Source organism: Geotrypetes seraphini, chromosome 6, assembly GCF_902459505.1.
Source record: "Geotrypetes seraphini chromosome 6, aGeoSer1.1, whole genome shotgun sequence".
Classification (NCBI taxonomy): domain Eukaryota; kingdom Metazoa; phylum Chordata; class Amphibia; order Gymnophiona; family Dermophiidae; genus Geotrypetes; species Geotrypetes seraphini.
The window spans coordinates 40,588,763-40,613,877 of NC_047089.1; the positions used below are offsets into that span (position 1 = coordinate 40,588,763).

Sequence of the window (25,115 nt, forward strand, 5' to 3'; positions counted from 1 at the left end):
AGTCTGGAAGCAAACAGCAAGTTGAAAGAAGGAAAGAAATATTGGATGCACAATCAGAAGAAGAAAGTGCAACCAGAGACTCATGAAAGCACCAGACAACAAATGTAGGAAAATGATTTTATTTTCAATTTAGATGATCAAAATGTGTCCGTTTTGAGAATTTATATCTGCTGTCAATATTTTGCACTATGGCCCCCTTTTACTAAACCGCAATAGTGGTTTTTAGCGCAGGGAGCCTATGAGCATCGAGAGAAGCTTGGGGGATTCAGCACAGTTCCCTGCGCTAAAAAACGCTATTGTGGTTTAGTAAAAAGGGAGGGGGTATATTTGTCTATTTTTGTATAGTTGTTACTGAGGTGACATTGCATAGAGTCATCTGCCTTGACCTCTTTGAAAAAAAACCCCGGAATATAAATGATAATTCACATTTTCTCTGCGTACAGTGTGCTTTGTGGGTTTTTTTTTAAATTTTATTGTTGGTAGATTATTTTGACTTGTTATTTTAAAAGTAGCTCGCAAGCCCAAAAAGTGTGGGCACCTCTGGGCCTCACTGCTCTTCTGCCCTCGGCTTTGGATGGGGCTCAAAGCAGTCAATTATCCAAATATGGACATATGTGTATACCTTCCTTGCAGAGGTAAGATGCCACTATGACTATTACCTTGGCAAAGGTTTGTTGTTCCATAACATGATGTTAATTGCATTTTTGAAATTCATAAAAGGTTTTATCAGACAGCGATATGAATATCCCTTAGGTTAGAAATACATTTATTCATTGACTGGGACTGAGGCTTTTTCCTTCTAAGTTTGTTCACAAACAAACAAGGATGTTATCTGTGATTTTTTTTTTTTTTAGTAGAGATGCAGTGATATGTTATTAAAACTCTCCAAATGAATTGTTGATGCAACAATGCTAAAGTTACTCATCCCAAAGCAATGTGGAATGTGTAGTGCCTGATCCTGCCTGTTGAAATCAGTGCTGTAAGTCCCATAATGCACTAGAACATGATGGTCAGAACTCCAAGACTGTCCTAAAACCCCCAGCCTGAAACTGGTAACTTGGCATCTCTGTCGCCGAGCCTGCATTTACAAGAAAAAGTTTGGGCTGGAGATTCTGGATTATCAAGTGGTCTGGATTTTTGGACTTGCAATGTAAAAATATTAAAACATGCAAAAAAGAAAAAGAAAAAAAAAAGTCAGCATGGTCTATTGAAATTTTATTTCTATAATGGGGACAAGCAAAATAGTAAATAAACATAGATACCCAAAGTCATTTATATTTTCTTCTTACCTGTTCTAGTTTTTGCAAAAGAGGATCATTATGAATTTCTTTTCCTGGACTTTCTATGTCAGCAGATGAAAAGTCAGTCCTAACATCTTCCCATTCAGTCAGGTCATCTTTAAATATCATGGGTCCTTTCTTAGCCCAACATGATGGCCTTAATGGTTTTGTTGTTTTGTCACTTTCTTCATGCAAACAGTTAGCCTCTAAAATGTCTTCTTCATGAAGCGAGTCTTCGCTTATAGAACTGCCATTGCTTGAGATAAGCATGGGGTTTATCTGAGAATTAATCAAGGTGTTTCCACTTCTAGACAGTGGGCTCTCTCTAGTTGTTTCCAGTGCAGGAAAGGAAGGGTTAAGTATAACGCCAGCTCGTGAACCACTGGACATCCACTGTGTTATAAAGTTCTGTTCACTGTTCAAATCTGAAGTGGTAGGCATTTTGAATAATTTGCCCCTAATCAGCTTTACCACATAAACAGCATGACTTGAAACATTCCAATTGGCTTTACATGTCTATTGATATTCAAGAGTACCTAAAGAAATAAAATACAAAATAGTAGTTAAGCATTATCAAACTATATCCAGCATAAAATTGTGCCAAAAGCGTCCTATTAACACAGAGGACCATGTTTCAAGGAAGTGAAGACAATAATATAAAGCCTTTTTGATTTCCAGTTTATCTGCCATCATATTAAAGTGTCTTACAAACACAGAATATCACAATGGAATAACTCCCAATTTGTCTACCACTTTTTACTGCATCTCACTCTGTTAGCTTGTATAGTCTTATAAAGCAAGGCTTTAAGCCAGTGTATTGCAAACTGTGTGCGACAGCAAATTCCAGGTGTGCCCTGAGACACCAGTAAGAAGAACCACCAGCATCGGCTAACTGCTTATAGAACGTGCCTCTCGCAGCGAGAGGCACATCCTGTAAGCAGTCAGCCAATGACTCTTCTCCTTGCCGGCATCTCTCCTCTCCCCGCACTGCCTCTCCTTCAGGATCCCCCACCAAAGTGACGGGTTCAGGATCGCGGCCAGATGGGCCTCCACACATGCGCGTTACATCATCTGTGCACTTTCGGATGATTTCCGGCCAGAGCACTGCGTTTGGTGTGCCTTCCGACCGAAATGTTTGCCAGACACTACTCTGAGCTGGAGCACTTATCACCCACGTGTATAAAAATGAAATGCAATTATAATTTTGCAGATTTAAAACAAGTTCTTGATATAAGCAATGCCTCTGCTGGGTCAGACCTGAGGTCCATCGTGCCCAGCAGTCCGCTCTCGCGGCGGCCCAACAGCTCCAGGACCTGTGCAGTAATCCTCTATCTATACCCCTCTATCCCCTTTTCCAGGAGGTAATTATCCAATCTTTTCTTAAACCCCATTACCATACTCTGCCCTATTACGTCCTCCGGAAGCGCATTCCAGATGTCCACCACACGTTGGGTAAAGAAGAACTTCCTAGCATTCGTTTTGAATCTGTCCCCTTTCAACTTTTCCGAGTGCCCTCTTGTTCTTTTATTTTTTTGAAAGTTTGAAGAATCTGTCTCTCTCCACCCTCTCTATGCCCTTCATGATCTTTTAAGTCTCTATCATATCCCCTCTAAGTCTCCTCTTCTCCAGAGAAAAGAGACCCAATTTCTCCAATCTCTCAGCGTATGAAAGGTTTTCCATACCTTTTATCAGACGAGTCGCTCTCCTCTGGACCCTTTCGAGTAACGCCATATCCTTCTTAAGATACGGCGACCAAAATTGGACGCAGTACTCCAGATGCGGACGCACCATCGCCCGATACAACGGCAGAATAACTTCTTTCGTTCTGGTCGCAATGCCCTTCTTGATTATACCAAGCATTCTATTCGCTCTCTTAGCGGCCGCTGCGCACTGTGCCATCGGCTTCATTGTCATGTCCACCATTACCCCCAAGTCCCTTTCCTGTGTACTCTCATTCAATAATATCCCTCCCATCGTATAGTTGTACCTCAAGTTTCTGCTTCCCATATGTAATACTTTGCATTTCTCAACGTTGAACTTCATCTGCCACCTCGTCGCCCATTCCCCTAGCTTGTTCAAGTCCCTTTGCAATTCTTCGCAGTCCTCTAAAGTCCGAGCACCACTAAATAGTTTGGTGTCGTCTGCAAATTTTATTATCTCACACTTTGTCCCTGTTTCTAGATCATTTATGAATATATTAAATAGCAGCGGCCCAAGCACCGAGCCCTGCGGTACACCACTCGTGACCCTCCTCCAGTCCGAGTAGTGGCCTTTCACTCCTACCCTTTGCTTTCTACCTTCCAACCAGTTTCTGATCCATCTATATACATCTCCTTCCACCCCATGGTTCTTCAGTTTCAGGAGTAGACGTTCATGGGGCACCTTATCAAAGGCTTTTTGGAAATCTAGATATATGATGTCTATGGGGTCTCCTCTGTCCATTTGTTTGTTAACTCCCTCGAAGAAGTGCAATAAGTTCGTTAGGCACGATCTCCCCTTGCAGAAACCATGTTGGCTGGTTATCAGAAGTTCGTTCCTTTCGAAATGTTCATCGATGTTTTCTTTTATCAGAGCTTCCGCCATTTTTCCCGGAACAGAGGTCAGACTCACTGGTCTGTAGTTTCCAGGGTCACCTCTTGATCCCTTTTTAAAGATGGGCGTAACATTGGCTATCTTCCAATCCTCCGGGATCACTCCTGTTTTTAGGGATAGGTTGCAAATTTGCTGTAGTATTTCCGCTATCTCCTCCTTTAATTCCTTCAGAACCCTTGGATGTATTCCGTCCGGACCTGGGGATGTCAGTTTTTAGTTTTTCTATCTGCCTGCGTACGTCTTCAAGGCTCACTTCTATGGATGTTAATTTTTCTGCTTGATTTCCATGAAAGAATTGCTCAGGTTCCGGTATGTTTGAGGTGTCCTCATTTGTAAATACAGATGAAAAGAACATGTTAAGCCTTTCTGCCACTTCTTTCTCCTCCTTCACCACTCCCTTCCTGTCTCTGTCATCCAGTGGTCCTACCTCCTCCCTAGCCGGCTCCTTCCCTTTAACATATTTAAAGAACGGTTTGAAGTTTCGTGCTTCCCTGTGCTCTTACTGGTTGATGGTCACCTAAGCTTAGAACTCCCAGTGAGGAACCCTTGATTTGCGGGAATCCTGACACCACAACCTGATGGAGTATAAAATAAAGGCATCTTATTAGTGCCATACAGACCTGTCACTGCAGAAAAAAGGATGGAGTAATGACTGGAACCTCTGAAGACACTACAGCAACGAATCTTGAGTTGGAAATCTCCTTGGACGTGTGGCATGCAAAGTGGAAGCAAACACTTACCAAGGGAGATTGTGTGAGATGCTTTTGGAACTGCAGCTAGCATTAAAAAACAACAACTTGGTAGCGACAGCCCAAGAACAAGCAGCCAGTATTTCTTGTTAACAAAGCAGCAGGAAAGATCATGGCAAAAGAAATTTCTCCTTCCTCATAGAAAAAAGAATATAAGAACAGGAACCTGTAACAATCCCTAAACAGAAAAACAAACTGAATAATGAACCCAGAAAGAAAAATCATCAGGTAAGACAATTTCTCCTTTATCAGCAGCAGATGAATCCAGACACAAAAGGGACATAGCAACACAATCCTTAAAGAGAGCATGTGACAAAATACTGGTGGAAAATACCAATGCTCCAAAATAGATGCCAGCCAAAAACCACACATACAACCAAAATTCACAGCTCAGTTGCAGCCGGAACCAAAGCCAAAACTGAAAAAGTTGTGCCTCCCCACTCCCTAGACCCCTCTAGAACATCAGTGGGCCTTCCCCAGGCCTATCTTTACAAGACCTTGATAGTCTAGGGGCCTCTTCAGGGGCAAGAAGAACCCCCCTTCAATCTTGTCTGATGCAACTGCTTGTTTTAAAACGATTGAGAGTGCTCTTGCTTATGCCAGTGCCAGTCTTAATACAGCTGCCAGGATCTACCACTACAGTGGGAAGTCTCAGCCGCCGTTTTAAACCAGAAGTAGTTCCTGAAATGGGAAATGGCCCATCACAAGAAGGACAGAGAGCCATCATCTGCTGGCTCTTGTGCTCAGCTATCTGTCCAGCACACCATGTAAGCCTGTCCTGTTGCTCAAGCCACTGCTTGTTCTCCTTCTGGGAACTACAGAACTCTGATCATCCAGTCACCCAGTATGAAATTGCAAGCCCATCCTGCATAGATGGGCAGCTTCTACCACCATCACCTTACATAAGAATAGCCTTTCTGGGTGAGACCAGTGGTCCATCAAGCCAAGTAGTCCGTTCTCAGAGTAGCCAATCCAGGTCACTAGTACCTGGCCAAAACCTGAGTAGCAATATTCCATGCTACCGATACAGGGCAAGCAGTGGCTTCCCCCATGTCTTTCTCAATAACAGACTATAGACTTTTCCTCCAGGAACTTGTCCAAACCTTTCTTAAAACCAGCTACGCTATCCACTCTTACCACATCCTCTGGCAACTGCATTCCAGAGCTTAACTTTTCTCCGAGTGAAAAAATTTCCTCCTACCGGTTTTAAAAGTATTTCCCTATAACTTCATCGAGTGTCCCCTAGTCTTTGTAATTTTTGACGGAGTGAAAAATCGATCCACTTATACCTGTTCTACTCCACTCAGGATTTTGTAAACTTCAATCATATCTCCCCTCAGCCGTCTCTTTTCCAAGCTGAAGAGCCCTAACCTTTTTAGTCTTTCCTCATATGAGAGGAGTTCCATCCCCTTTACCATCTTGGTCGCTCTTCTTTGAACCTTTTCTAGCGCCACCTTATCTTTCTTGAGATAAGGAGACCAGAACTGAATGCAATACTCCAGGTGAGGTCGCACCATGGAGCAACACAAGGGCATTATAATATTCTTGGTCTTAACCATCCCTTTTTTAATAATTCCTAGAATCCTGTTTGCTTTTTTTGGCCACCACCACACACTGGGCGGAAGGTTTCATCGTATTGTCTACGATGACACCCAGATCCTTGTCTTGGGCACTAATCCCCAAGATGGACTCTAGCATCTGGTAACTGTGATTCAGGTTATTCTTCCCAATGTGCATCACTTTGCATTTGTCCACATTAAATTTAATCTACCATTTGGATGCCCAATTTCTCAATTTCCTAAGGTCCACCTGCAATTTTTCACAATCTGCATACCTTTTAACAACTTCGAACAAATTTAATCACCTCACTCATCGTTCCAATTTCCAGATCATTTATAAAGGTTCATAGTTAAAACTGCGTGAGACAATCGTGCACAAAGCCGGGTCGACAATCACTTGCAGGACATCAGCATGCCAGATTTAAACTCAATTTGAAAGCACTCCAAGCCCAAGGTAGGTTGTGGGTGGGGGGGGGAGAACCACCACACTTAACTTAGTAGTGTTAGCGCTGCCGTTGGGGGTGTTGTGGGGGGAATCCCCCATTATAGAGGAAACAGGCTATTTCCCTATTTTTTAGAAACAAAGTTCAATTTCCCAGTCCAACAGCAGCGCCAACACTAAGTGGGAGGTTCCCCCCAAACACACACCCCCTCAGAGCGCTTTCAAATTGAGTTTAAATCCGGCATGCTGATGTCCTGCGTGCACCTTCATAAATAAATAGCACCTGTCTCAGTACAGACCCCTGCATCACTTCACTATTTACTCTCCTCCATTGAGAAAAATGACCATTTAACCCTACCTTCTGTTTTCTATCCGATAATCAATTCCTATTTCACAACTGAACTTTGCCACCTATCCCATGACACTTTCATTTTCTCAGTAGCCTCTTGTGAGGAACTTTGTCAAAAGCTTTCTGAAAATCTAGATATACTACATCATCCGGCTCACCTTTATCCACATGTTTATTCATACCTTCAAAAAATTCAAGCAAATTGGTGAGGCAATATCTCCCTCAGCTGAACCCATGCTGACTCCGGCTCATTAAATCATATTTGTCTACATGTTCCACAATTTTATTTTTTATGATCGTTTCTACCATTTTGCCCGGCACTGAAGTAATGCTTACCGATCTGTAATTTTCCTGATCTCCCTTGGAGCTCTTTTTAAAAATCAGCTTAACATTGGCCACCCTCCAATCTTCAGGTACTACAGACAATTTTAGCAACAGGTTACAGATCACTTACAGCAGGTCAGCAATTTCATGTTTGAGTTCTTTTAGTACCCTAGGATATATACCATCCGGTCCTGGCGATTTATCACTTTTTAACTTGTCGATTTGGCTTAGTACATCTTCCAGATTCACCGAGATTTCTTTCAGTTCCTCCGCATCATCACCCTTGAAAACCATTTCCAGTTCAGATAGATCCCTTACATCTTCTTCCGTAAAGACCGAAGCAAAGAATTTATTCAGTCTTCCCACTATGGCCTTATCCTCCCTGAGCGCCCCTTTTGCTCCTTGATCATCCAATAATTCCACAGATTCCCTACCTAAAAAAATTGCTATGAATTTTTGCCTGTTTTGCAAATTTCTCTTCATATTCTCTCTTAGCTTTCTTTATCAATGCTTTGCATCTAACTTGCCAGTGCTTGTGTTTCTTCATTCGGATCCTTTTTCCATTCTTTAAAGGATTTTTTTTGGCTCTAATAGCCTCTTTCACTTCACCTTTTAACCATGCCAGCTCTCGTTTCCTCTTCTTTCCACCTTTGCTGATTCGTGGAATACATCTGGTCTGTGCTTCCATGATGGTGAACAAGGAGCTGTCACTAGCCCAAATGGAAGAGCTGAGAATTGATAATGGTTCTCCATGCCACGCTCACACCTCACTTGTAGATCTTCACTAGCGCAAGCAACTTTTCCTTCCTGTTGCTCGCGCCAGCCTGGCTCCCTCTGAATCACTTCCAGGTCAAAGGGTCAGGAAGTGATATCATAAGGAAATCCAAACGCGATACGAGGAGCATGCTGGAGAAAAGCCACTGGCAAAGATTTAGAAGTATGGGAGAGGGGAAAGTGTGTGAGTGTGGAGTGGGGGGCATGCCTCCTACCCTTACTACCCCACTGACTGGAGAAAGTATTCAAATGCTGGAGTGGATTCCTTCTGCATGGCTCACGAGCATGGGGACATTACTTGTCTATCTAGAATGATACAACTATTGCACTAAAATATCTATTATGTAGGAAATGAAGGCACTTCTAATCCATTAATATACTCTGAATTGCAAATGTAAAATAAAGAGCAAAAAAATCTCATTCTACAGGAGTATGTGATAAGAGAGAAAAGTTACAGTTTGCAGTTAAGGAAGTAGTTTTTAAAGATGCATTACTCTTATAGGACCGCTTGACCCCCTAATGGCAACACCCCATTGCCATTTTGAACCCAGTATCAGAAGGGGGAAATGCAACTGTAGATCACCAACACCAATTGTTTATTTTTCGGGGGGGGGGGGAAGAGGAGGAAATAGTACTTTAATCTAGCTCTTTTAGGACATAGCCCGATGCTTCCCTTGACAGAAAAAAAGTTCAGCATCATTATTTTCCAGGTTGATCCCTAGCAGCCTTATTGTACTCCACAGGAGAGACTAACCTGCAATAGTGAAATATCACAGGTTAGTCATTCCAGCAGGAAATTAAGCTGCAATAAAAGCCTGACTTTTACAATACATTTAATGATTAACCCCCCCCCCCAAATTGTAGTGTGTTCAGATCAAAGCAATACAGACGTTTAGAATTTTGAACCATCTTACTAAAAACCACTCTTTAACCAAGCATTCTTTAATTTAAAAGATTTTGTTACACTCCGATGTTCCTCAGCGAAGACCAACTCTGAAAAAAAAGAAATGAATGTCCAGTACAATTAAATAAAGTCTTTAAACCCACTTTATTCATAATCCCAAAAAAGCTGGTAATTGCACCTGTATTTAAGGCTTCGTCTCATATACATAAGAAAAGCCTCAGTGAATCAAGACTACCTTTGGATCAAAAACAACACAGCCCATTTAAAAAGAAACAAGGCAAGAAGCACAACGTGCAAACGTTTTTATTAAGCAACAGAAAAGCCAAGAACACAACTCGGAGAAAAGTGAAAGTCATGCTATGAGAATTACTAAGCCGCACAAGCCGAGCACCCCCTCCTCACACATTAGGGGCCCAATCGTCCCTCCCCTTCTATCTCTTTCTCTCCCCCTTCGTTCACGACCCGAATCTCTCCCTCAACTCCGCCCTCCCCTTTTCTGCCAGCCATCCTTTCTTATTTAACCCCCATATTTAATGTCACCCACCACCGGTCCCGCAACTTTTCTCATCCAGCGCACCGTCCTCTCTGATCCAACGTCTTTCCCTCGAATAGTCCCGCTTTACTAGAAACCGGAAGTTGCGTCAAAAGAGGGCAGGACGCCGGAGGTTTTCGAGGAGTTGCGTCAGAGGAGGGCGGGACCCTGGACAAGGAAACTTGCGGAATCTCAAATGGCTCTGGCTCGTGCTTGTGTCACTGTGAGAGCTTTGCTGCATCAGGCTGGGTATAGAGCAAGTGCACAGCGCTAGTTAACAGTGGTTTGCTTACTAAAGTGGTAAGTGTTAAATGACACACCCGGAGTTATAAGATCGACACTGTTGCCGATCTCATTTGTTTTTTTTCTAATTCGCGCTGGTTCCGGAAATAACTTTATGTATAAAACTCATGCATTCACTTGGAAGCAGAGTTAAGGGCAGACGGGGGCTCTCGTAGGTTATAGGCAGAGCATGAAATAAAGCTGCTCTGAATATAATTTAGGCCAGCTAAATAAAAGGCGTATGCTGCTTTTAACTCCTAACTTCTACTCACTTGAAAAGTGTTTATTTATTGCCATTGTAAGTAATTCCTTAACCTCTATGTGTTCTGTTTGTTTGTTTTGATTAGATTATAAACTCTGTCCAGCAGGGAGTCTCTTAGGCATTTAGAGCTCCTTTTACGAAGGTGCGTTAGGGCCTTAACGCGCAGAATAGCTTGCGGTAGTTTTTTAGCTAGCATGCGCTATAGCGCACTAATCCAGTGCGTGTGCTAAAAACGCTAGCACACCTTTGTAAAAGGAGCCCTTAATGTACAATACATCACTGCTTATGTCTTAGTAGCGCTATAGAAATGATGAGTACGGTAGTAGCAGTACCACAGTAGCATGAATGGTGACAAAGTTAATGCTTATATGGATTAAGTTAGTCCAGAAAAAAAAAAGTAGAAATTCATGGATGTTTGGGAGCCATTAACTAAATACTGTAAGGACTTCAGATGTCCTTTTAACATACACATCCAGGGAGGGCGTACTTTTTGTAATTGATTAAGGGGGATGTTTAGATATTTCTTGTAGGCATCTATTTATTAATTAATAGGTGGAAGGGTAGGGGAAATAATTTTTTATTATAAATTCTTGTAAGTTTAATGTGCTTTAATTGTAATATTCTATGTAAATGTATTAATTAATGTGCACAACTGTAGTTTAAAAGTGAATAAAGAATTTGGAAAAAAAAGTATCACTTTATTCATTTTGCTTATTTTTATTAATTAGCATCTGTTTCCATGCTTTAAATTTAAAGTAGACTAACAGGCAATCACATCACTTTATCCATGTACAGTATACTAGTGGTCTCAAACTCAAACTCTTTGCAGGGCCCCATTTATGATTTGTAGTTACTTGGAAGGCTGCAGAAAAAAATAGTTAATGTCTTATTAAAGAAATGACAATTTTCCATGAGGTAAAACTCTTTATAGTTTATAAATCTTTCCTTTTAGCTAAGTCTTAATAATAATATTGTAATTTATAGCTAAAGAGACCTATGATCAAGAGACTGTTTTATTTTACTTTTGTGATTATGAAAAACATACCCAGGGCCTCAAAATAGTACCTGGTGGGCTGCATGTGGCCTTCAGGCCACGAGTTTGAGACCACTGATGTATACTGAGTGTAGCAATTTAAATCACTGGAACCACTGATAATGAGCATAAAGATAAGAGCTAGTAGTACATAAATAAACAATTTATAATAAAATCAAACCAGGTTCTGTTGGTGGTAGTTATTGTTCCTGTTCAGATGGCCTAGTGGCAGGCTCCAAAGTATTTTATTGTCATATCTGTTTCATCTGTTTCCTTATTAGTTTTCCTGGTTCATTATTCTTAACATATATATACAGAATACATTAGATGCTAAGACAATTTATGAAGTATGTATTCTTTCCAATTAATATTTCCAAATTAATAAAGTACCTTGCTTATTTAGAAATATTAATTTGGGAAGAATATACACTTTGTAAATGGGTCAGGGTCAGGGAGCTTGAAAATAAGGGCGAGGACTGGGGCTAGGGATTTGGGTTTTAGAGAGCGAGATACCAAACAGGGACAGAGGAGTTGTGTGTGAGTTGTTGAGTATCTGCTTCTTCTGGTCTGCCTCTCACTGCTTTGGGAGGCCAATACTCAAAGCCAAGCACTAAAGCCCACAACGCAAAATCCCATAGAGCTACAACAGTGCAGAAAAAGAGCTAAGCAATGTTCAAAATAAATGTTATGCAAATGATATGTGCAGTTAATTGGTGCTAACAAACTGAAAGCAAGAGGAGAATTGTGTCTGGCACATGTACACAAAGGGTTTGTGATAAACATGGCTCTTGTGCACATGCCCAGACAAACCTGAAAGTGCAAGCACATGTCCGCACTGTTTATCTGTATTTAAAATATGAACCCTTCAAAAACTGCACTTTAAATTTTTGAAAGGCTCATATTTAAGCACAGAAAAACAGCATTATATGTTTTCACTTTCAGTTTTGGTCAGACTTGGGCATATGTTTTGTTCTCATTATCAGCGCTCATACTTTCATGGGCTTCCTTCTGCTTGCAAAAGAAAACTAAAAAAAAGCAGTGGAATTTGAAAAATTAATATGAAATCTTTTCCTGAAATTCTACGCTACCCCTGCCCTGGCAGTAAATTGTTGATACTATTGGCTTCTGTTCAATTACAGCACTTTCGTTTGTGTATTGCAAAGGAATACTAACTAAAAGCACAAAAAAAGAATCCAACGGAATCTGCAGTTAACCAAGCAACAAGCAAAAAACAAAACACAAATTGCAGTCTATGTACAGGATGCAGGCAATGTTTATTATACCATTAGTGAAATGCAGTAAAAATACAACCTTATTATCAACCAAGGGACCCGACACGGTCCGTGTTTCGGATAATATGCCTTCCTCAGCGGTCCTAATAAATATAAATATTAGTCCTAAAATAATATAATTGATACTTAAAATTACTACATGACAGATCGAGATGGTGTAACCAGATGATAATTTAATAGTGTGTTTGTGCCATACAAAAACGTGATCAAGTGATAATGTGTTACAAAATATGTATGAAAGAAGTGACATAGTGATCAAGTGATAATGAAATCATTATCCCTAGATTATTGTAAAACTATTGGTGAACTATACAGTGATATTGGTTCTACATAACTATAAGAGTAAAATATATATGAAGTACAATGTCCCTATGCTATACGGTGATATTGGTTTTACAAACCTGTGAGGGTAAAAAAGGAAAGAAGAACATACCAAACATAATATTAAAGAATGAGAATTAAAACATAGGTTGAAGTGAAATGTCACCATTTCACTTATACAGCTGCAGTCCTGAATAAGAAATTAGCATGCTGCACACTTATTCCTTTAGTCACTTCAACCTATGTCAACATGCATGTCGAGAGAGGTGGCTTTGATGATATTTGAAAAGGACGTTAAAGAAAAAAACGATACTCGGAGCTAAGTGATTCAAATGGATTTTATATAAGTTATTGCACTATTAAGAAGGATTGATAAGTGAAGATAAATGAAGTTATATGAAATTGAAGATATAGAAAGAAGAAATAAATAGAATAGATTGACATTTTCAATAAAAAGTGGACTGATGAAGAGTTTAGCAGTGGGATTGATTTAGTGCCCAACTGCAGTCCGAAAGTCCACACAAAAATTTTACATATGTAGCTACAAGTATGTTGGGTAGTCTACATATAGCTATATAACATCTGATAAGAGTGCAGCATGTTTAGTACTTTTACTCACAATATAAACAAGTTCCAGGAGCTAATATAATAATTACTTGTGTTAAATTGAAAAATACAAACAATCTCCTCAAGTCTAGATATTCAAAAATAGATATAAAAACTAAAAAAAGCACACTATAGTGCATTTAATACTATAACTAGTCAATCTAATGTCATAAAGTGCTCAGTCACCAACCAAACAGTGTCATAAAAAATGCCAGCAATGGTTGTAAAGAGGGACCATCATATCACTTGAGAATCCCTCTTACTGCCCTCCAAAGGAAATACAAGCAATAAAATCATTAGTGTATCTCATAGTAAATAATTTTAGTTGTCGTTACTTATCTGGTTATAACAGAATCACTTTTGAAGGCAGAGGCATGGCAATAGTACTAAAGTGTTCAAAGTGCTATAAACCCTCTAAAGCAGGGGTCTCAAAGTCCCTCCTTGAGGGCCGCAATCCATTTGGGTTTTCAGGATTTCCCCAATGAATATGCATGCACTGCTTTCAATGCATATTCATTGTGGAAATCCTGAAAACCTGACTGGATTGCGGCCCTCAAGGAGGGACTTTGAGATCCCTGCTCTAAAGCCTCGTTTTCTCTGGAGTTCTGGCCTCCCTTCGACTCGAGTTTCGCCAACTGCGTCATCAGGAAGGGAGCACTACAAAAAGCATATAGCAAAACGTATATAATCAAAAAACCTTAACTATTTGGTTAAAAACTTATCAGATCTTTATTGTGTTAATTCAATATCATATAACTTCTAAAAATGAAAATGAATCAAAGCATCGAAAATGAAATAAATATCCACTTACTTGCACGGCCAGAGGGCTCGCTAGGACTCGGTGGAGGGAACAAAAGCAGAGCGGAAAAACGCTAACATTAAATGAGATAATTTAAAAGCCCTGGGACAAATACGTCACAAATGACGTGTATTATATCCTCCACCAATACTAAAGGAAAGATCCTAAACCCACCCACTGAGGTACAAACTGACCAATCACTGTTTGAACCATTCAATCTCTTCGTTTAGACCACCTGGACTGAGAGTCTGCCATTCGTAAATAAATCTTAGATCTTCCATTAGTAGCCTGTGGGATATATCTATTTTTGAATATCTAGACTTGTGGAGATTGTTTGTATTAGTACTTCTATGCTACAAAATCACTTGAGTACTAATTTTCTATCTCTGTTTCCTTTCACTGGTTGACAGATACAACCCCACTTGTCTGGACCAATCTGATAGGACTAAAGGGAAGACCGCTATCAGGTAAGATACAGCTTTTCCATACATGTGCATGGGACAGCAATTTTCAAAGACCATTTAACTAGATAAAAGGGCCATTTGAGAACTGACAGCCATAAAACTAGCCAGAGGTAGGTATGATCCACAACACACACGTTTTGGCTGCATTTAGAGGCAGAATTTTCAGCAGAGAGAAATAATATATACAGATTATATTTTTGTAAATTTCCATGTAGAAAGCATCATGAGTAAATCAAGTCCATATGTCCACAAATACTTTGTACCCATGACAATTTTTCACAGTGAAGGTGGGAAATTACTTTCACTTGGAAAATTGTGCAGAAACTGGGTAAACATTTAAGAATTGGCCACTTTGTGATGTCAAAATGTTTCTTGAGTCAGAGTCCTGGAAAGATGAGAAATTGAAGGAGTTTTTTTGAGAGTAGGATTAAAAAGACATAGGACAGGGACTCTTAAGAGAAGGTGAACTTCCTTATTCCTCTAGCCTAAATTTTCTGCATTTTGTGCAACATAAAGTTAGGGCTTCTTTTACAAAGGTGTATGGCAAACACTCCGACATCCATTAATTCCCTGTGGACATCGGAGCGATTACCGCCGCATCAGCCTCTAACACTTTGTAAAAGGGGTGGGGCTTTGTAAAAGGGGTTGGGCTTTGTAAAAGGGGTGGGGAGAGGCAAATAGAAAGTGGATGTAGAGGTGAGTTAACTGCAAAAGGAAAAGAAGTTGCAGAGAAGGTCTTAACAGGGCTTTTTTTTATCAAACAAAGCAAATCCTCACTCAACAGGAAAAGATGCAAAAAAGAAGAGTAAACCAACTTGTACTTTCTTCTTATGTCTTTATTGAAATTTCTTCATATATTCAAGTATTCTTGCTCCAAGGTCCTTGTGGTTCTTTTTATCAAACAAAGTATTCATATGGGCCAAGGAGCAAGAATACTTGAATATATGAAGAAATTTCAATAAAGACATAAGAAGAAAGTACAAATTGGTTTACTCTTCTTTTTTGCATCTTTTCCTGTTGAGTGAGGATTTGCTTTGTTTGGAGTTTTCCAGTTTCCTCACTTTTCTATCTTCAGAATTTGTTCTTTAGTGTTCCTTTTTTTTTATCCTCATGTTATCTGTGTGTGCAGCATTATTCACAGTGGTCATACGATATCAGTACTATTTATTACAATTTAGCTATTCCTGGTGCTGCAATGAAAAAAATGATTTTGGGTTGGGTCTGTAAGTTGGGGGTTTTTTTTCAGAAAACATTTTCCAGGTTTTATATGGATCTACGTCTTCTGGTAATTTGGTTTTATAGGTTGATTGGTTTAGGAAAAAAATTATTTTTCCACCAATTTTTAGCTAAATCCCTAAGGGGACATTACTAAAACTTAGCACACACTAACAGACATTAGCATCAGCTAAGAACCACATGGCCCATAAGTACATAAATAGGGTACGCAGCATTGAGCTCTTAATTCTGTCCCAGCGCCATTGGCTGATGTCACTCATTTATTAGTCACGCTGCCTGTGTAGAGCATGTGTTACAGATGAGCACCATCATTGTTAATCAATTAAAATATTTTGATTTGTTTTGACAGAATGGCTGTGGGAATCTTTGCAAACTGTGTGTTCTTTCTGAAAGTGAACCATTTATCTGTTCAGGACAAGAAAAAGATTAAAAGTCACATACAAGAAAACGGGGGAATCATTTCTTTTGTGCTAAACAAAAAGGTATTGAAACTGTTATTTTTTTTCCCAGATGACCTTTATATATAAAACAAATTCAAGGTAGTGTGCTTCTTAAACCAGTTCTATTATGTCAAGGGCACAAGAAAGAGAAGGTTTAGGGTTTGTCAAAAGGAAATTGTATTGCATTAAATAAATGAAAGATAAAATTAGCTTATGAGCACTTGGCTTCAGCTAATTAGTAACAAATGAGTCGTTAATACCTGCAAACAAAACCACAAGTAAAAATCAACAAATAGCATTCCCCAGAAAAGCTGTAAATATCAAAGTCCACAGTGCTTCACTATACTTTTTAATGTATTCTGATAGTTTCTCAGTCTGAAAAACATATGAGACTATATACACTGAGAGTGAGTTGTGTCTTGAGACTTGGAACTAAGATGGACATTGAAAGAATTGCACGGATTCTACAAAGTGAAACAAGCAACTCTGTATATTAAAGAGGTTGACAATCAATAAAGTTTTTAGCAAGGAAGACAGACATTCCTATCAATTAATTATTGCAAACACATTTAAAGCAGCTTTCAAAAAGTATAATGCCTAGTGGAGTTGTCTTATTTTTTATTTGAAATGTTTCTATAAGTAAAATTTAACATTATTGTACAAACATTACTTCCCTAATAAAACTATGAACTAGAGAATGACACGGTGACAAAATTCATCACCGTTCCCGTCCCCGCGGATAACCGCGGGAAATAATCCCATGTCATTTTCTAGTGTCTATTTCAACCTCGGTCCTTCTACACCAGCATTCTTCAAAGCAAAGCTTGCGGGTCAGTGATTGTGCCCAATTATACTCTGATTCTTCCCTCTCTCCTTAAAGAATGACATGAAGATGGTTTCCCGCGGGGACGGGAACGGTGATGAATTTTGTCACCGTGTCATTCTCTACTATGAACCTTTCCATTGTCTCCCATCTATGCTGACATAAAAGCTCTCTCAATCATCTAGTGCAGGGGTGTCCAACCTTTTGGCTTCCCTAGGCCGCATTGGCCGAAAAAAAATTTTCTGAGGCCGCACAAACCCTGCAGCAAGACAGAGGAGGGAGCCGACAAAATGGTAAACACTCGGGGGCAACAGAGGAAAACACTGCATCGCCCTCGACCGGGGCTGCACAAAATACTTCACGGGGCCGCATGCGGCCCTTGGACCGCAGGTTGGACACCCCTGGTTTAGTTCTTTGTTGTGTGCAGTTCTAGATAGCAAGACTAAAATTATATATGAGGGAGTTAAAAAAGAATCAAGAAAATTCCATCACTTCAATTAGACAAACAATTCAGCAGATAATAATAACTTATATGAGGGGTTCTCTGGACATACTCAGCTAGTTAGGTTTTCAGGATATCCACAATTAATACGAGTGGAACACCACCTCCATTGCATGCATATCTATCTTGTGAATGTTAATTGTGGAAATCCTGATTGGCTGGTTGTGTCCTGCGGACTGAGTTGAGACCCCCAGATCTATATTGTAGTATCCTAGTTCAAACACATTTCATTAGAACATAAGAATAGCCTTACTGGGTCAGACCAACGGTCCAACAGGCCCAGTAGCCCATTCTCATGGTGGCCAATCTAGGTCCCTAGTACCTGGCTAAAACCAAAGTAGTAGCAACATTCCATGCTACCGATCCAGGGCAAGCAGTGGTTTGCCCCATGTCTTTTTCAATAACAGACTATGGACTTTGTCCAAACCTTTCTTAAAACCAGCTATGCTATCTGCTCTTACTGCAATCTCTAGCTTAACTATTCTCTGGATGAAAAAATATTTCTTCCTATTTGGTTTTAAAAGTATTTCTGTGTAACTTCATCGCGTGTCCCCTAGTCTTTGTAATTTTTGACAGAGTGACAAAGTGATCCACTTCTACCCATTCTTTTCCACTCAGGATTTTGTAGACTTCAATCATATCTCTCCTTAGTCATCTCCTTTTCAACCTGAAGAGCCCTAACCATTTTAGTCTTTCCTCATACGAGAAGTGTTCCATCCCCTTTATCATCTTGGTCGCTCTTCTTTGAACCTTTTCTAGTGCTGCTATGTCTTTCTTGAGATAAGGAGATCAGAATTGAACACAATACTCCAGATGAGGTCGCACCATGGAGTGATACAGGGGCATTATAACATTCTTAGTCTTGTTAACCATCCCCTTTTTTAAAATAATTCTTAGCATCCTATTTGCTTTTTTGGCCGCCACCAAACATTGGGCAGAAGGTTTTATCGTATTGTCTACGATAACACCCAGATCTTTTTCTTGGGTGCTAACTTCCAAGGTGGACCCTCGCATCTGGTAACTGTGATTTGGGTTATTCTTCGCAATGTGCATCACTTTGTATTTGTCCACATTAAATTTCATCTGCCACTTGGACACCCAGTCTTCCAATTTCCTAAGGTCTGCCTGCAATTTTTCACAATCCGCATGCATTTTAACAACTTTGAACAGTCTACTGTCATCTGCAAATTTAATCACCTCGCTCTTTGTTCCAATTTCTAGTTCATTTATAAATAAGTTATATAGCACCTGTCCCAGTACAGACCCCTGCAGCATTCCAATGTTTACTCTCCTCCATTGAGAAAAATTACCATTTAACCCTACCATCTGTTTTCTATCTGATAACCAATTCCTAATCCACAACTGAACTTTGCCACCTATCCCATGACTCTTTAATTTTCTCAGGAGCCTCTCATGAGGAACTTTGTCAAAAGCTTTCTGAAAAACTAGATACACTACATCAACCGGCTCATCTTTATCCACATGTTTATTCATACCTTCAAAAAATTCAAGCAAATTGGTGAGGCAAGATCTCCCTCAGTTGAACCCATGCTGACTCTGGCTCATTAAATCATGTTTGTCTACATGTTATTTGTTATAATTGTTTCCACCATTTTGCCCGGCATTGAAGTCAGACTTACTGGTCTAGCAAAAAAACATAAAACTCTGTGGAGATGGTGATGTTCAAGAAGCAGGCTTTATTTAAAAGTACAATTTAAAAATCCACATAAAATGTATCTAGAACCCATAGCTCCCAACGTTTTGGGTCCTAGATACATTTTATGAGAAGGGTGTTTCTGATCTGCTCTGATCATTCATTATTTTGGGGGTCTTTTTGGTTTCTTACGTCTGAGGGTTTGGGTGCTAGAGAGGACTCCCAGTGTTCCTGGGGCAGCTCTGCGTGGGACAGAACTCAGACTCTGAATGAGAAGTTTGCAGCTGACATGGTAACCTTCGGGTTTCTGTCCAGCTGGCCCACTTGAACCTTTTTGAGCTCGGGGTCCATTCTCTTGGAAGCTAGCTCACAGCCTGATTTTTATCAGGTGCTCGAGCACAGGCTGTTTGGCCCCAATTTGTGGCCAGCAGGACATAATGTGTCCCTCTGCGTAAATCCCTCCACCCCCTCCCCCACACGTGCTTGGAGCCATGGGGGTTGAGGTCTCGGTCGGATATTGGATCTAACTGGCAGTCCGAAGATTTCAGCAAGTGGGCCTGGATGGCTAAGTGAAGCAGTGTCCTTCCCAATTCCCAGCTTCTGTATCAGCTGCAGCAGGCTTTCCCACCACACATACAGTGAGTACTGCCTCTATAAGCTTATGGGAAAATCGGAAAGGGTGTGTGTGTGAATTTGGTGGTTTTAAAGGTTTCTGGTGCTGAATTTAGGGCCATTTTTGCCGCAACCATAAGTTATTTAAGATGTTGTTTAACCTTGTTTAATATTTGTTACAGAGCAGAACAAAACTGTGTCTTCCAGTAGACTCCACATACCCCCCTCCTTTTTGGGGTTTTTTTTGTTTGTTTTTTTGCATTTTAGTGCTGTTCAATTGTTTTCGTACTAACTAAAGGGGGTCTTCATAGCACTGGAAAAAGAGGTGGAACTGAAGAATGTAAATTTCATCCTCCTGCAACCAGCTTGTAAGTATGGGATATTCATCTACTGTCAGGACTTATATACTGTGTTAACAGAAAGAAGTTTATCAAGATAAGAGCCTAATCTTCCCTTAGATAGATTTGGGAAAATCCACTTATTTCTAGGATAAGCAGTGTAAAATCTGTTTTACTCTTTTGGGATCTTGCTAGGTACTTGTGACCTAGATTGGTCACTGTTGGAAATAGGACCTTAGGTCTGTTCCAGTATGGCAACTCTTATGTTCTTATAGAATAAGCTCACAGGCTGTGTTCTTTAGGTGCCTATTTTGTGACACCCAGTTATAGAATTGCCTCTTTAATGTATAATATCTGATACAGGCGTGAAGCCAAAACATGGCTAGTGTTTGAGTCCTATGAGCGTTGGCGCTTTTACCGCCGCAGCTGGCGATAAAAAACCCTAACGCAGCTTGATAAAAATGGGGGGGACTATATTGCATTTTATTGTGATGTCTCTCAGGAAATACTCAGCACATCTGTCCTTAAGTACAGTAATTGCAAGCAATTACCCATTTAGATAAATTAAATGAATATAATTATTTTATATTTTCCAGTGCTCTCATATCATTGTGGATAATATTGATTCATTAAGTTCTTATCAGCTGAAAACTATTCAGAAGTATCAAATCCCCATTCTATGTGGCGACTTTATTCGAAATTGTGTTGAAGAAAGGCGGCTTCTACAAGTTGATGATTATGCTGTTAAAAAATCAGTTGAAATAGATCCAGAAACAGGGACAGAAAGTCAAGGTAAAAGTATTTGGTATTCTCAGTAAAGAGCTGAGAGATTTTAGCAATACTAACCTTTTAGAAAATGAGTTAATAAATCAGAGAAAATGAATGATTAGCAAGAAAAAAAACCCAATTTGCCTCCTTCATGATATCTTCTCTCTTCCCTACCTTCTATCCTCTTCCTTCCTCATCTTTAAATTTTGATAAAATGTTGTAAATCTGCATGTCAACGTAGATCCTAATTTAATTGATGTGAGCCGCCTAGAACTCACTGGGTATGGCGGTAGACAAGAATAAATTATTATTATTATTATTATTATTATATATGGTGACAGAATATGTCAATATTTTAAATGATTTATGGAGTTCATTTTGGAATTAACTGTACAAATCATTGCATTTTGAAAATTCAGGATAGTTGATTGACTGCATAACTTGTCTGGATTTCTTGATGGCTGGTTAAAAATAATGTGATTAAATTTGGGAAGGATTGGAAATGGTCCATTGTGAGTCTAAAAGATGAGCAAATAGCGCCAATATTCCACTTATCTTACTTCACTGAATCCCTTTAAATCCCTATGGGCTTCAGGACAGTTACTGCAGCAGCCTGCACTAAACAGTTTTCGTAAAATAGGCCCTTAAGTAAGACTGCATAAACAGCTGTCCTAAACTTAAGAAGAAAGCTTATCTAGTTACGGTAAGTTTAGGATCACACATTCATCAGTCTGTCTTAAGCGTGTAAATCTGCTGAAAAATAACCAGATAATAATAATAATAATCATTTTATTTCTTATATACCGCCAAAGCCATAGTAGTTCGAGGCGGTTTACAACGAAGAAGGGCTGGACAATCAGCGAAAATGGTACAGTCAGAGAAAATTAGGTGGTAGAGAAAAAAATGGTACAACAGAGAGAAAAAATGGTACAACAGAGAGAAAAAATGGTACAAACAGAAAGAAAGATGGGTACAATTATGGCAATGAAATGGTACAGGGAAGAAGGTCAAGACAATCTGCATAAAGAACATAGAGAGATAGATAAGCAATCTGGTTAACTTTAGGTACATTTCTTAACTGCATGTCAACCCCTGTATTTTAGTGGCATAGCCACAGGTGGGCCTGAGCCCATTCAGTCTCAGGCCCATCCAAAATTCTGGCAGGGATCCCTAAACCCTGCCGGCTGGAATAGGTCCTCCAGTGGCCATAACAGCTTATTCTCTTATTTGCTGCTAGTAGCAGTACTGTCCACACATTACTGGTACGTTGCCCCCACCTCTTTACACATGGGTGAAAACTGAATATATGTGGGAGGGGAGAGGCTGGCACATCAGTAGTGTGTGGACAGTGCCACGAGCTGTCACAAGTTGGAGAATGACCTGTTCTGGCCACTGGAGGACCTCTTCCAGCTGGCCAGAACAGGTCCCCACCAGCTCAGGTATTTATTTGTTGGGGGGGGTCACTGGTACAGGAGCAGGGGTGGGAACAGAAAGCAGGGGGAAGGGAGGTATTGTGTGCCCAGCTACTTCAGGCTCAGGGCCATCCAAAATATCATGTCAAGCTATGCCTCTGCTATATTTAAAAACATATGAAAATTATTTGAATCATAAATGTATAAAGATCAATATGTGACTTGTGTGAACACTATAGTCTATGTATTTTATGTGTAGAGTACAGGTTTCGCTGCATAATGTCCATATTACGTTTTGTGAATGTGGATATTGTGTGATTTGGATATTTTTTAAACTCTAAACATTAGAAAGGTAACGTACAAGTGTGAATAAATACATGTATATAAGAAGATACCATATTTGTATGACTGTAATTTATTATAATGTTAACTATAATAAATTTACTATGAATTAGCTGGAGACAAGTTTTTCCCCGCTATTATAGCAACCTTTGTAAAATTTATAAGATCCTCAGCGGCACCACTCAGGACTCAATAATATTCATCGTCCTAAGCTTTACTAGATCCAATGACGATTAGACACGTAAAGCTTAGGACGATGAATAATACTGAGTCCTGAGTGGTGCCGCTGAGGATCTTATAAATTTTACAAAGGTTGCTATAATTGCGGGGAATAACTTGTCTCCAGCTAATTCATAGTAGGCATAGTTTATGCATCCTTTGAAATATTAATTAAGAGTGGTGCTATTGACGGAACTATAATAAACTGACACATTGTATTTGAGGACAGGTTATATTAATCCTTTATGTTGATTACGAGATCTACTGTCCAGACTTGAGGTACATGTGTACTGGGCTTCAGAGGAGTGTGAGGGAAACCAGCCAGCTTAGAATGAGATTAAGAGGCGATAGGCTCAGGAATAATCTAAGGAAATACTTTTTTACAGAAAGGGTGGTAGATGTGTGGAATAGTCTCCCAGTAGAGGTGTTGGAGACAAAGACTGTCTGAATTCAAGAAAGTGCAGGATAGGCACGTGGGATCTCTTAGAGGAAGAGATAGTGGATGCTGCAGATGGGCAGACTATGGGCCATTTGACCTTTATCTGTCGTTATTTTTCTATGATGAAAGGGAAGGCAAAGAGAATATAAAGGTTCTACTTATTTTATAGGTCTCAATATAGTTTATTAATATTAAGTCCCTGTAAATTTCTTATAGACCAAGAAAAGATCCAGTTTTTTGAGAAACCCAGAGAGTGGAATGAAAAAGATACTGAGAGCAACAGGTATTGTTCTGTGTTGGTAATAAACAAGTGACCCTTATTCAACTTCTTGACTCCAAATTGTGTTCTTAAAAAAAAATACTTGGCGATGATAATTTACATTGACTTTCAGAGTTGGAGAGGAGTGGGGGGATAGGTGGGCAGCTGCATTGGAGCCCACACAGAGGAGGCCCTATGACCATTATTAGCAGCACCATAGTAAATTTTAAAATGGTGTTGGGCCATGAAAAATAGAGAGGGGAACCTACAGGCAAGACAGCCTGTGTCCTTTAAAAAATTAAAGGTCACTTAACCTTAAAATTACCATGCATTTGAAAACAGATTCAGGGTTTTAGGGCTTCATGAGGCAGAAGTATCTGTGGATATTCTCTCTTTTTCCCACTGTGAGTGAACTAATGAGCAGCAGGAGGCAAAAAGAAGATGTAAACTGTAATATGCCCAGACATAGTGCTTTGCACACCAGTAGTCGCTCCTACCCTGTGTGGCTTCTTCTGCTGAGACTTTTTCTGCTGGCCAGTGACGGCATATACACCCCGTCACAGTTGTACTAAAAGAGAATTTGTTTAAAAAATTTACCGACTAATCTTATCTGTTATTTCAGAATCTATACCGTGTTCTGGGTTTAAAAGTTTACCAACTGATCTATCTATTATTTCAGATTTTATACCAAAGATAATCTGGATCCTAATGATCTTCAAGACGTCAAAGTTGCAAAACATGCTGTTCTTGAAAAAGTAAGAGTTGAATCAATGTGAATGACCTGATTGCTGATTTCTTTTGTAGTTGCAGTACTGTATCTTGTACATCAATTAAAGTATTTTACTGACCTTTGCCTGATTAAGGGCCTCTTTTACAAAGCCACAGTAGTGATGCTGCCGTGGTAAATGCACCCAAGCCCATATGAATTGATTGAGCTTTGGTGCATTTACCGAGGCAGCAGCCCTACCGTGGCTTTGTAAAAGAGGCCCTAAGTTCTTCCAGACCCAAAATCTGGACCCATGGCCATTGTAGTGACCAGATCAGCTACGCAGGGTGGAGTGGAAGTGGGGTTAGGGGAGATTGGTGAGTAAAGAAGAGGAAAAGAAGGGTAAATTTCCAGAGAGTTGGTAATAAAGGTCTATGGCACCAGATTCCAGCCCTCACTCCAGCTGAGTTGTATTAAGGAACAAAAGGGAAAATGCTAGGTCAAAAAGTGAGTTTTATGTTCCAAAGCTTTTCTCTTACAATTTTTATTTATTTTAAGAGGTTCTGTGTATTGTAGTGGAATGCTTCTACTGGATGCACTTAGCGATAGTAGCTTGCCTGCTAGTAAGGTAGTTTGGTTAATGGAATAGCCACTGCTCACTGGTGCTGTCTTATTTAATACTATTACATGGAGGCTTATAGGACCATTAAACACATGATGGGAAGGAGCCCTTTACAAGCTGGAGCAGGTTCCTAGGAGCTCTTGTTAAATTACTTTCTGAAAGCAAAGAGTGTCTGAGTG

General features: G+C 39.8%; 2 protein-coding genes across 8 annotated transcripts in view; one reads left to right on the forward strand and one right to left on the reverse strand.

Annotated features, from left to right (window-relative positions):
• CENPJ (centromere protein J) overlaps positions 1–9,660 on the reverse strand; it is a 161,240-nt gene extending 151,580 nt beyond the window's left edge. For both annotated transcript variants that reach the window (XM_033947757.1, XM_033947756.1), the window contains exons 1-2: positions 9,518–9,660; positions 1,290–1,816 (exon numbers count right to left, since the gene is read on the reverse strand). In XM_033947757.1, the coding sequence (XP_033803648.1) occupies positions 1,290–1,721 (432 nt within the window). In that variant the 5' untranslated portion in view covers positions 1,722–1,816; positions 9,518–9,660. The remainder of the gene's footprint in view (positions 1–1,289; positions 1,817–9,517) is intronic.
• A 7-nt stretch (positions 9,661–9,667) lies between these two features.
• The window catches only part of PARP4 (poly(ADP-ribose) polymerase family member 4), a 172,621-nt gene continuing 157,173 nt past the window's right edge, over positions 9,668–25,115 (forward strand). For 3 of the 6 annotated variants that reach the window (XM_033947750.1, XM_033947753.1, XM_033947754.1), the window contains exons 1-6: positions 9,668–9,805; positions 14,511–14,567; positions 16,150–16,282; positions 20,766–20,961; positions 23,566–23,632; positions 24,288–24,363. In XM_033947750.1, the coding sequence (XP_033803641.1) occupies positions 16,151–16,282; positions 20,766–20,961; positions 23,566–23,632; positions 24,288–24,363 (471 nt within the window). In that variant the 5' untranslated portion in view covers positions 9,668–9,805; positions 14,511–14,567; position 16,150. Of the gene's footprint in view, positions 9,806–9,937; positions 10,086–14,502; positions 14,568–16,149; positions 16,283–20,765; positions 20,962–23,565; positions 23,633–24,287; positions 24,364–25,115 lie in introns of those variants that run through there. The other 3 variants (XM_033947755.1, XM_033947752.1, XM_033947751.1) reach the window with 3 other exon arrangements.